This window comes from Pectinophora gossypiella, chromosome 5 (genome assembly GCF_024362695.1).
Source record: "Pectinophora gossypiella chromosome 5, ilPecGoss1.1, whole genome shotgun sequence".
In the NCBI taxonomy this organism is placed as follows: Eukaryota; Metazoa; Arthropoda; class Insecta; order Lepidoptera; family Gelechiidae; genus Pectinophora; species Pectinophora gossypiella.
In genome coordinates this window covers 16448793-16461764 of record NC_065408.1, presented here as the reverse complement: position 1 = coordinate 16461764, position 12972 = coordinate 16448793, and the positions used below count along the sequence as shown (strand labels likewise).

Below are 12972 nucleotides of genomic sequence, written 5' to 3'. Positions count from 1 at the left end.
GGCCGGCTAAATGGAGAGCGACAAGAGGGGTTAAATAGGCCACATAGACGAAATTCATCTAGAAAGCAATATTTTTATTGGACATTTGCGCATATAAAAGTAAGTGCGTATTATCAACACACGTCGTGATAATAATAATGCTTTTTTAGATGAATTCATTCAATGTGGTCTATTTAATTTCCAAGGTCTCTCTTATCTTATCTTATTTTAGTAGGTATATCTTGTAAACTTTCATTGGAAATAAAAATTTCAAGTTAGGCTCATTGGTTCCACGGTTCAAGCGGTTTAAAACGCCACATCGAAGCAAATAATCTATTTATTTATATAGTGGATCATTTACAATCCAAAACAACAACAATATTGCAATTTGACATTTACGATTATAAAAGTAAGTGCGCAATGCAAACAAATGTCAAATAGCAATATTGCTTTCTTAGATGAATTGCTTCGATGTGGCCTTTTTAACTCCAGAGGTCATAGATTATAAGCGCTGAAGATGAGAAAGCATCAACCACCCTGGTGGAGTTAGTATCAAGATCAAGAATAAGAAGTGTTTAGAATACTGTTGCCGATATGTATCGGTACTCGAACGATTGAGTTTGAGTATCGATAATATTGACCTCGAAAATCATTTTGACATCGATACTATTGAGGAGCTCTGTGGCGCAGCGGTAAACGCGCTCGGTCTGCGATTTAAGTTAAGCAACTTTCGCAAAGGCCGGTCATAGGATGGGTGACCACAAAAAAAATCATCTCGAGCTCCTCCGTGCTTCGGAAGGCACGTTAAGCCGTTGGTCCCGACTAATAACTTAATAACCACCAATCCGCACTGGGCCCGCGTGGTGGTTTAAGGCCCGATCTCCCTATCTGTCCATAGGGAATGCCCGTGCCCTAGCAGTGGGGACGTTAATGGGCTGGTGATGATGACTATTGATTTCCAATACTAATACTAATCGATAATAGGCAACAGTAGTTTTGATGTCGTTACATTCAAGTCACAGAGCCTAGCTTCAACTTATTTTTTTACCTTTTTCTTCTTTTGAACTCTACCAAGTTCTACCTAATTGTTTAGTGCCAAGAAAATAATGTAATGTTTTGTACTGCTGTTTTTCATCCCAAATAAAAAAAAATGGAAATATTTTTATACGTACGAAAATGCTTTTTCATTCGTTTTTTTTATAAATTTTATAACATTGTCTCCAACACTACGAAATTTAGTCAAATATTTAAAAAGTAATGAGATGGAAAACTAAGTACGTCCTCCTAAAATGGTTCAGTTCGCGGTCCGACTCCTTATAATATATATAGTATAACATGTTTGCATAAGTGGAAGGTATTATGTAATATGTACAGGTAACTTATTCATATTTACTTAGGATTGAGTGTACGAATCTAACTTAATAACCATTATATTGTTGGTAGGAGTTACATAATCATATTAGTGTAGGTATAATAATACAAATATCATGACTATATACCAATAGGATAGTCAGAGGTACATCCATAGCAAGATGAACTAAGTACTCCACGCTTCACCGAGCTGTTAGACCAATGTGAAAGCCGTATCACCTTCAAAAGTGCACAAAAATGTTATGAAGTATTTTAAGTCCCACGCTGCTATTCAATATTCAATATATTCGGTATTTATTATTCTTTATTTGCATACTATGACGGTGTACAAGTTGGTAAGCTACATATGAGTTTCACATCACAGACTAGTTCAGGCACAACAAAATACCTCTAGAGAGACGGAAGCTTTTCAAATATTTGTGTAGTATACAAGGTTTTTTTTTATTATAGCTTCCACTGCTGAGCAAAGGCCCTCCTTGTTTCCAACTAAGGGCAAAAAAATGGTCATTGTCATCAATTTAATAGCCACGCACTTGTCGGAGTAGCATTTTCCATTCCAGTCTATCAAAGGACAATTCCTCGACTTCCCTATACGACACGACGTTAAACTTTTCTTAAATCTGTTCCATGTAAGCTCTTCTTGGTCTTTCCCTTCCTCTCTTTCCTTTTAGCTTTCCTTCTATGATGTTTTTAATAAATTCGTCGTATCTTGTTAGGTGTCCAATCATCTTGCCTCTTCTGTCCTCAATAATTCTCAGTATTTGTCTCTTTTCCTTTACTAGCACTTCCTCATTTGTAACACTTCTTGTCCAACTTATTCTTTCCAACACGACATTTCAAAGGCCTCAAGTCTCTCTCTGTCCTTCTGTGTCAGTGTCCAAGTTTCACATCCATAGAGGGCTATAGAAGAGTGGTAGTTGATGATAATTGTTGATTCCAGGTGTGGGTGCAACGCAGTGTCGAGTTCTGCACAGAGAAGTGGCCAGACACTATAAAGAAGGAGCTGTACGGGGCGTTCAGCTTCGTCCTTGTCTATGCGATACCTGGTGAGATTTTTACTGATATAAAATACAAAAATTTATACAAAATCATAAACTTACTATGATAATTAAAACACATAATAACGGGTTTTTACCGCGTTTAAAGCTGGGATATGAGACTCTCATCCCTCTCCCATCTTTCTTTCATCTCTTCTGGGTCGTAGTTACTATGACCTGGACAACTTTGAAGCATTATACTTGTTCAATCAAAACACCAATCTAAGAGGTCATACGCTCAAATTCCGTAAAAGAATTTCAAACAGCAACCCCCATAAGCACTTCCTGACTAACAGAGTAGTAGCAGCGTGGAACGGACTACCGCAGGACGTAGTCTCCGCTTCTAGCGTCAAAACCTTCAAAAACAAATTGAACAATTACCATAAAACAGAGAAAGGAAAACGCAACTACTGAATAGTCGAATACAGGCACTTATCAGTGAAAACTGCCTGCCTGAGTTAATAATAATAAAAACCTCTGAGAGGCGACCAATATTCCACAACGTACGCGGTGTCGCTGCGTTTGGAACCTGACAGAGGGCAGCTGTAACTGTCAGTACTATTCAGAGGCAGACGACAGGAGTCCTAGGGCCCCAGGGGGGACAGATTCATCTTCTCTACCCTCCTGAAATCCTGTTCGGTGCGTCCTTGCCGCGAGGGTGGGCACCTCTTACTTCAGTAGGCTGGAGTGAGATGGCCTGAATTCGGATAGTGACCCAGACCTACGGGGTGTAACGTAGAACCCTTGCCCAGGGATACGGGTGAAGAAATTAACGCTTGCAGAGGCGGCGACGGGAGCCATCTGTACTGCAATGCAGGATGGACGGGGCAAGTCTCAGGGACTGTAACCAGGAACCTGACAAAAGGCAGCAGTAACTGTTAGTACTATTCAGAGGCGGAGGATAAGAGTCCTAGCATGGCTTTGAAATAGACTATTCTGGGCACCATATCTCTCGCGTCAGACTGAAGGCAGGAGGGAAACCACTGCCCTGTTTTCCCCTAAAAAGTAGCATGGAGAATGCTGCACCGACAAGAGCGTGGCTCTTATATTAGTGACGCGGTGTCAGCACTTCCAGTTTTATATAAAACTAGTAGTCCACCCCGGCTTCGCACGGATAGTTTATTATGTGTGTTCGTAACACTAACGCGCGCGTACGCGTGAGATATCAATAAATGGGACAACAGGAAATGAAAAGCGACAACAGGAATGCGGCGTCGCGGCGCCAACCCAACGCCTACTTCTCGACCGACTCCGCCGCCGCCGCACGCGCGTGTTGTTCGTTAAACGCTTCCTATACCTCACTTTTGAGGTAAAAATTTTTACAGTTCACTGATTACCAACACCGAGCCTATCTAATGTGATTTTGGAGTCGACAGCTTTAAAAGTAAAATATTTTCTATACAAACTTATAACCTCTATGTCACCCCAAAAATGAGTATATTTTTTGTAATTTGACAAAATTAACACCTTTTTTTTACCCCTACTGGGCTGAATTTTGCAAAATCCTGTCATGAGAGCACTTAAGTCCTGAAAGGAACGTCTATGCAAAATTTGACACTCCTAGTCGTTGTAATTCCTGAGAAAAGTAAGCCAGTGATACGAGTATTTTACTTTTATGTAATGGAGTTGTAGTGTGTACTCGTAATATTATGTACACTCTTTTCTAGTCATAAAAAAGCTGCCAATATCGGTCTCTGTGTAGGGCCACAATCCAATATAAGCTTCGAAATACTTTATCTCCTTGTCAGTTTTAGACACGGTTTAAAAATAAAAAATAAATTAAAAAAATGCATTTTTTTCATATCAAAAGTAAAACTAGAACTCTTCACTCAAATATTGCGTTTTATCAATATTGTGAAATCAACCTTTCATTTAAACTCGATTTCAATTTCATTTGAATTCGATTTCAATTTCATTTAAACTAATCATTTCGGTGCATTTTATTTATGCATTTGTAGTATAACGAAAGATGTAATATTAATGGACGACTCTGGCGATCCAATTAATCTAGTGTTAGAGGCTGAAAAGCCGCAAAAGCTTCGCCAAGTGTGTATCGCCTCTACGTGATGGGGACCGCTCTAAAGAAAGATGCAGGATCTGGCAGGAACGGGTACACCTCCCAAAAACTTTTGTTTCGCCGTCCGAGAGACCTCCGCCACGTCTTGATTTGCCTTGGCTTACTTGGAAGTCTCTAAATAGACTTCGGACTCAGGTGGGCCGAAGTAAGGACAATTTGTTCAGGTGGGGTTTCTCGGATGGCTCGGACTTAAAGTGCAAGTGCGGCACTGTTCTCCAAACGATGGAACATCTTACATCGTGTCCTGCGTGCCCGAACACCTGTACGTAGGAGGATCTGATGAGCGCTGCAGATAGCGCCATACTTGTTGCCAAGTTTTGGGCCGATACAATTTAGTTTGCCATCGATACGATAAGAAGAAGAAGCAGCTGATTCAACTGACGCCAGTAAATAAATCTTGGTACTAAATTGGCGACTATGTTGGATTGAAATCTTTTTCTACATTATTATATTCTTCTTCTTCTATTGTGTGGATTGTTAGGTGAATTACCAACCCCATCAACCCTGGTGTCAGGGTTATTACTGAGCCGCCATAGGCCCCTGACATGACTCATGTAACGACTACTTCATCATCCCCCTCAGTATTCGTTACGATGTCACTAACACCCTGTATTTGATCGATATACTTCTCTCACGTGGGTTGTGAGATCAATGATCTATCTCTTCAACCCTCAGGGTTACCATTGAGCTGCCATAGGCCGCTGACATGCTCACGTATCGATTACATGCTAACTTAATAAATAGTAGCCGGAACCGACTGGTTAACGTGCCTTCCGAAAAACGGATGATCTCATTTTCGGTCATCCTGTAACGGCCAAACCAAACTGGGGACAGTCTCGCAAAGTGTGTTTTGTTAGACGTGTACCCACCGGGAATTGACTCCAGGACCTCGAGATTGTGAGGCCGTGATACATTTATAACGGTAGCGGTAGTAAGTCTTAAAAATTCATGAACTCTTCCAAAGAGATGTTGCTCAAAAGAATTTAAATTGGTTAACGTATCAAAATATGAGGGAACAAACGTGTGCAAAAATGTTCACGTTGACTAAACGGCATAAATATTTAAAGTGTTATGGAAAGTAGAGATTTGCAGACGGTAAAATTTTTGTAATTTCAATACAATCACCGTTGGACTATGATTTCATAACATCTTATTACACAGTCTTCTTCTATCGCGTGGATTGTGAGATGGATTACCAACCCCATCAATCCTGGTGTCAGGGATACTATTGAGCCGCCAAAGGCCCCTGAAATGGCTCACATAACGACTACTAACTTACATCAGTAAGTAGTAACCGGGACCAACGGCTTAACGTGCCTTCCGAAGCACGGATCATCTTTCTTTCGGACAATCAGGTGATCAGCCTGTAATGTCCAATAACCAAACTAGGGATCACAAAGTGATATTCGTGATGTGTCCCCACCGGATTTTGAACCCGGGACCTCCGGATCGTGAGCCTAACGCTGAAACCACCCGACCTCGGATGCCGTTATTATTATTATACAAAGTAAATACACGTGTCACTTATGCAGATTTTATTTGCTGGGACTGAAGAAAACCCGCGGTACAAGTGAAGATCTGGTTTATTTGTCAAACCACATTAAAAATACAAAGTTAAAAGTAAAATATAAGTAAGTAAAAAATCTTAAGTAAAAATTCGTAAACAATCGATGTATAATCAGTGAGAAGTAGAGAAGAAGTAATTCGTGTCGTGTCCAATCAGATTCTTATTGGAAATTTTCGGTCCGGAACTAGCGGGCTGTGCGCGCATTATGTCGGCGAATCAGGATCGCCGCGCCATGTATCCGCTCCTCGCGTCGCTCCCCGCGTCATGCCCCGCGTCGCTCCTCCGTTTTGTAACGCAATTAGCGGATCGTGCGTGCATGAACTTAGCCCGCAACCTCCTCTTCTCGGCTGTCCGTAACAACACGGATTACAAAAGCCAACCAGAGCACAGCAGGATACTCTAAACAGTCTATACAATAATCACATTCTTGCCGTGTGCCACGTTCCCGAGCGAGACAGACAACCTGCGCTCCCTCACTCCACAATCGCTTATGGCCATTTAAACTTCATCGGGACCCAGCGGAGTTAAGAGGTAAATGACGATTTCCACTGCTTTCTTTTCTTGTTCTTTCTTTTTTATTCTATAATATAAAAATGAATTGCAAATTGTGCTGGTAAGCGCAAAACTCAACAACGCCTGGATCAATTTGGCCAATTCTTTTTTTTAATGTTCGTTAAAGTCCAAGGATTGTTTTTACGGCGAGAAAAAATCGAATATTTACTGGGGCAAGTCACAGGGACTTTATCCTGGAACCTGACAAAAGGCAGCGTAACTGTTAGTACTACTCGTATTCAGAGGTGGAGGACAGGAGTCCTAGTACGTCTTTGAAATAGACCACTCTGGGCGCCATCCCACTTGCGTCAGAGAGAGTACTGAGGGGCGGAAGGTGAGAGGGAAACCACTGCCCTATTTTTCCCTAAAAAAGTACCATGGAGAATGCTGCACCGACAAGAGCGTGGCTCTCAAATTAATGATGATGATACATATATACATTTTCATTTTTATATCACTGACCCGTGCTTAGGGAAACTCACAAAGAGAAAATTTAAATCGAAAATATTTCTGACTCGGACGGGACTTGAACCACCTCCCCACCCTTTTTTCCCTTTGTGACACATATACACACCTATAAATATTTTTTTAATATTCTATATCCCTTCGTATTTGTCTGTGAATGTTATTTTCTTTATCAGAGGCGTCCTCCCAATAAACATAATATATTTTTATTTAAATGTACACAAACACACATCCAGGTCGTGGTCGACGACTTCCCTCAATCAGCGATTATCGGTATCGACCCACTTTATTATCATCAGCCCATTAACGTCCCCACTGCTGGGGCACGGGCCTTCCCCATGGATGGATAGGGAGATGGGGCCTTAAACCATCACGCGGGCCCAGTGCGGATTGATGGTTACTAACGACTGCTAATGCAGCCGGGACCAAAACGGCTTAACGGCTCGGCCCACTAGGTTCGATTAATTCTTTCAAATATTTTTCCTCTCAGACGACGCGCTGGCCCTGGGATCGCGCCCAACTGGGCACCCTCAGGCCTGTTGTCTTAATCGTTGTACCGGGTGAGAGCCTTCAGCGATCCCCATTTGTCCGGCCAAGTAGTTAATGCCATCTGCGGCAATAAGTCACGTCAAAAAAACAAAGCACACATGCAGAGTAGGCACAGACACGAATTTAGTGTCCGGTCTGTAAGATTCTTTATTCTATGACAGCATCATAGGCACTATGTCAGATATTGTATCAGTATGTCAGATTTATTTTATCATTTATGTGGAACTGTAATAAACCTACATTTTCGAGTGGCAATATACGACTATCTTTGTTACGAATATTGTTAGAAATTCACATGGGTTTCAATCGTTTGATTGTGAAGTATCACTGAAAACACGATTCGGCACCTATTGAAGCCTATATTATTTGATCGATTCTCGATGATAAGATATAATTATTCAAAACTAATTGATAACACGTGAGTTCCTGTATTTGTGCCCCGTTATTCATTTATTTATGAATTAATTACAACTATAATTTACCATACAGGCACATGCCCAAAACATCATCATACATACATACATAAACTCACGCCTGTTTCCTACCAGGGTAAGCAGAGACTATAGAATTCCATTTGTTTCGATCCTGACACACTTGTCTTGCTTCATCAATCGGTTCATACAAGCACGCCGCCGGTTCAGAGTAGACCGTATTAAACCTTTCCTAAGAACATCTCCAATTTGGTCAATTTGGTCTTTTAGGTCTTCCTCATCAACATCACCATCTCCCTAGCATTATCCAGTTTTTCACAAGGTCCGCTTACCTAACCTGAAGATTTGAAAGGTCTGGTTTTTTACAGAAGCGACTACCCGTCTGACCTTTTAACCTGCGAAAGGAAAACCAGCCCAATACAGGTTAGGTCACATACCTCGCGATGTTTTCCTTCACTTCTGATCACGTGATAATCATTTATGATCCAAATATAAATTTAAAAACAAATTTGACAATCATTGGTTTAGGCCTGTGCTGGATTCGAACCTGCGACCTCAAAGTGAAAGGCAAGCGCTATCAACTGGGCTACCACATCTCACCAACTAGACACATGCAAATATAAACTTAAATTATGATAAATATATACAGTAGGCCAAGTTTATCAAACATACTAACCTATTATCAAATAATATTTTAATTATAGCCTCTGCAAACCTCGCCAATAAGCAACTGAATAGCTCTATATATAACAAATACCAAATGGTTAATGGCAAATAGGGTCGCCTTAAAGGGGTCTCAAATACCGCTGACGAGGCGTGGGTGTGTATAATATATATCATATAGCGAACACAATAAAAGCGCCCTTTTGTAAAATCACATTCTTCAACAAAATTTCGATAACGTCTGCATCGAAAACCAAACCTACACCTAGAGATCACCTAGAGATCTCCTGGAGATCGTGAGTCGAAAGCTTTAACCATTAAACTACTAGGCTATTGTGAGTTAAAGTATTAAGAACATTTTTTACCCACAGCGCCTGTTGTGAAGGCAGGTTTGGGCATTCAATCTCTGTTAGGTCGTAATACGTGCTCGAGCCTACAACACGCACACGCAGATATGTTTATTACTATCGAAAAGACGGGTTTTTTTATTGTGTAGGTAGTTGATAAGTCAGGAATTTTCACCGCTGAACACGTAATAATACACAGGTCGCTAGTGATATTGTAACGAATACTGAGGGAGATGATTCAGACTATGATTCTGAGTTAATATCAAGTGGAATTTTCCATCGCAAAAGTTCAGTGTTAGAGACCCCCCACACTAGCGTCTTTCGAGCGTCGTCGTCGTGCCAGCGTCCGCGGAACGTCCACGCGACGTCGACGCCGCGGCGACGCGACGCCAGCGCTGGCCGGCGGCCGAACGCCCAGCGTGCGCTGCGCTAGCGTCGCGTAACCGCGGCTCCTGTCGCGTACAATCAGTGTGAAAATGGATTCCGACGAAGAAACACTGCTGTTGATATTACTGATCCAAAAATTACGCAAACGAAAAAGGAAACATCGTCGTCAACATTGGGAACATCCTCTGTGTAGTGCTAGAGTTCAGGAAAGCGATTATTTCGTATTGTATTGTCAACATATAAAAAATAATATAATAAAAAACACTTTTATGATTATTTACGGATGCCAAAACGAATATTTGACGAACTATTACAATTGATACAGAACGATATAAAATAAAATAAAAATATATAAAGATTGCGTTGTGTTACTTGTTCGCAAAAAACGTTGAACTGACGCCGCGGCTACGCGACGCCAGCGCCGCGCACGCTCGGCGTTCGGCAGCCGGCCAGCGCTAGCGTCGCGTCGCCGCGGCGGTCGACGTCGCGTGGACGTTCCGCGGACGCTGGCACGACGACGACGCTCGAAAGACGCTAGTGTGGGGGGTCTCTTCGTTACGACGTCACTTATACTCTATACAAGTAGATAAGGTGTAAGTGACATCTTAACAAATACTGAGGGGGATGATTCAGCTCGTTATTCTGAGTTAATATCAAGTGCAATTTTCCATCCCAAAAGTACAGATTTAAAAATTATTCTAAAAAAAACAATTTTATACATTAATTTTGCGACGGAAAATTCCACTTGATATTAACTCAGAATCATAGTCTGAATCATCTCCCTCAGTATTCCTTACGGTGTCACCAACGCCCTGTATTTATTACTAACGAAAAGACAGGTTTTTTTTTATTGTGTAAGTAGTTGGTAAGGAATTTTCCCCTATTCCCAGTAGTCTTACCGAGTAGTCTTACTAGTTGAACTACGCGGAATTTCCTTCCCAATAGATTTACTAAAACAATATTCTCAGTAGTCCTATATTATACTCTTCACCGATCAACACGTGATAATATTTATGGTCCAAACATGAATTCCAATACAAATTAACACACTACCACGGCTCTTCCTCTAATTAATACGGTTCAAATAAACCAATAATATACCACTGTAACTTTTAATAAAATTAAATTATTGGTCATAACCACAATGCGTTGTTTGCTTTGTAAGTGTACATAGTAATGCTTCAAAAGCAAAATCTTTGTCCAAATGTTAGCGCTGCGCTTTCAAAATAGGCTAGTATTGTATCGATAACCGAGTGAATTCACAGAACAGTGAACAATAAAGGGATTCCCAAATACAAACCACTTGCGTATACCGATGTTTTGTTTGCCATGGGATAGAATTGCTTTTGAATAGGCTTACATAATGATTTCCAACGTTCTTTGTGGTGAAGCAATAGTATACAACGTCACTGTTTCTGTTGTGACTTTTGTTATTTATAGTATCCATTTTTGGGGTTTCCGCTTGGATATTTATCGATATCGATAAGGTAAGGATTTATTTATTTATTTATTTATAAAGTACAACCACATCACATATATTAAAACATTTTACATATAAGGTTACGGTATTATGACTAATATATATGACAATTACGGCGTACATAACTTATACAATTAAGGGTACTTAAATATTTAAAAATAAAGTAAAATTAAAATTACACAACAAACTTAAATATTAGAAATTAGAAAGATATAAGTATAAGTAAAAAAAGTAAAATATAAGTAAGTAATTAAACAATACTTAACAGAAGACTAGGATGATTATTATACGTTTTAGATATATTAAATAAAGGACTAGTTACAGATATTTGAGGTAGATTACTTAATATTAAATCGAGAAATCTGCCAACACTATTAGAAATACAATTACATTGTTGCAAATTATTTGCCGACATAAAATCTATTAGAGAATGACCTAACGCTGTATTATAATTAGAAGGAGTCATTTTTGTGCTATCTTTCGAAGAAGTCCAGTTAATAAACCAGAGATTAAAGTCACCAAGGATTACCAGGTCATCGGTTTGATCTATCACATTGTTTACGCTTTCTAAAAATCGAGATAAAGTTTCTAATTTTACTGGTGGTGGTAAGTAAACGACGCAGATAGACAGTTTTCTTAATGTGTTATTAACAGAAACTTGAAGCGTGACCCATAGACTTTCCACGTCAATTTCCCAGTTCTGTACTCGAACTGAGGGTATGTTACGTGATACCGCTATCATCACTCCTCCTCCGTCCTTCTTTGTATTATTAGAGCACAGTCGGTCTCTACGATATACTATGTACCTACTATCGAAAAGTTCGTTATTTGAAATTTTTGCATTTAGCCAAGTTTCGGTAAAAGCGATAACCTTGTAATCAGAAGTAACCACGTTTTTAAACAAATCATTAGTTTTAGTTCGTAGACCTTGGACATTTTGGTAATAAATGTCAAGCATTTCTAATACGTAACTACCAAAACATTCGTATCATTAAACATAAGTTAATTAAGATTATTAAGAAAATCTAGGTTTTTTATTAGTAGTGATTGGTGATTTTCATCTTTACGGACGAAAATGCGACCATTACGAACCCAGACAAACTTGAAAGCCAACTCCTTTGCTTTTTTGCGAGCCGCAGCATGTAAGTGTTTATTTGCAGGCGACAGATGTTCAGCAACGTAGACGGGTGATCGAGTTCCTCCAATGCCTAAGTGGAGGGAACTTAGTTTATCTTGAGAATTGGTCTTATTGAACTTCGTAACAGCAGCTAATACAGTATCTCGGACACGTGGGCTTCGTAATTTGGCGACAACAGCTCTCGGTCTATTATTATCATTAGATAACTTAGCCACTCTTGTGACATGCAGAATATCATCCACCTAAGGATTTTCAGTATTATCAACGGAAATCACCATCACCTAACTGTAGCGAATGTGATGCCATAGAAGTTGCATGTAATAATGGAGTGTGTTCGGAATATTCTTATCGTGTGGGTTATGAGGTGGAATACCATCCTCATCAACCCTGATGTCTGGGTTATTACTGAGCCGTCAAAGACCCCTGACATGGCTCATGTAGCGACTACACGTAGCATTCGGAATGAGGCTGAGATATAGATTTTTTATGTCAATCAATTACAACTGCGAGGTTGGTATATTATGTAATACGAGTGGTGTCTTGGCCACCCCTACTCCGGACGACGCTCAGGCACTTTATAAGTTATGTAAAGTAGCGAAGAAACGTAGGTTAAACCTATAATATTTTAAGAATTATGAGGGTGTTTATTTTGTAAGTAATTTTAAAAAAGTAAATATTATTAATCTGAATATTGCAAATAATTATAACTATACTAAAAAAAAAAACAAAAAGAAACAAAAGTACACGTAAGTAACTATTAAAAAGCTCAATTAGGGTGACATATTCAGTATGGAAACAACCCTCTATAAAATAATAGTGTAGGTAACACAACTTTTTAAAATAGTTTATGCGGCAGGCCAATAGATGGCGTTAGCAGTCTATTAAAACGCGGTATCGACATTGTTATTAGATTCTAATAAGACGATTAC

At 39.8% G+C, this 12972-nt stretch overlaps 1 protein-coding gene across 2 annotated transcripts in view; it reads left to right on the top strand.

Annotated features, from left to right (window-relative positions):
• Nucleotides 1-12972, top strand: part of LOC126367216 (neuropeptide FF receptor 1-like) — a 56749-nt gene that overhangs the window by 14779 nt on the left and 28998 nt on the right. For both annotated transcript variants that reach the window (XM_050010641.1, XM_050010644.1), the window contains exon 2: nucleotides 2291-2396. In XM_050010641.1, coding sequence (XP_049866598.1) covers nucleotides 2291-2396 — 106 coding nt within the window. The remainder of the gene's footprint in view (nucleotides 1-2290; nucleotides 2397-12972) is intronic.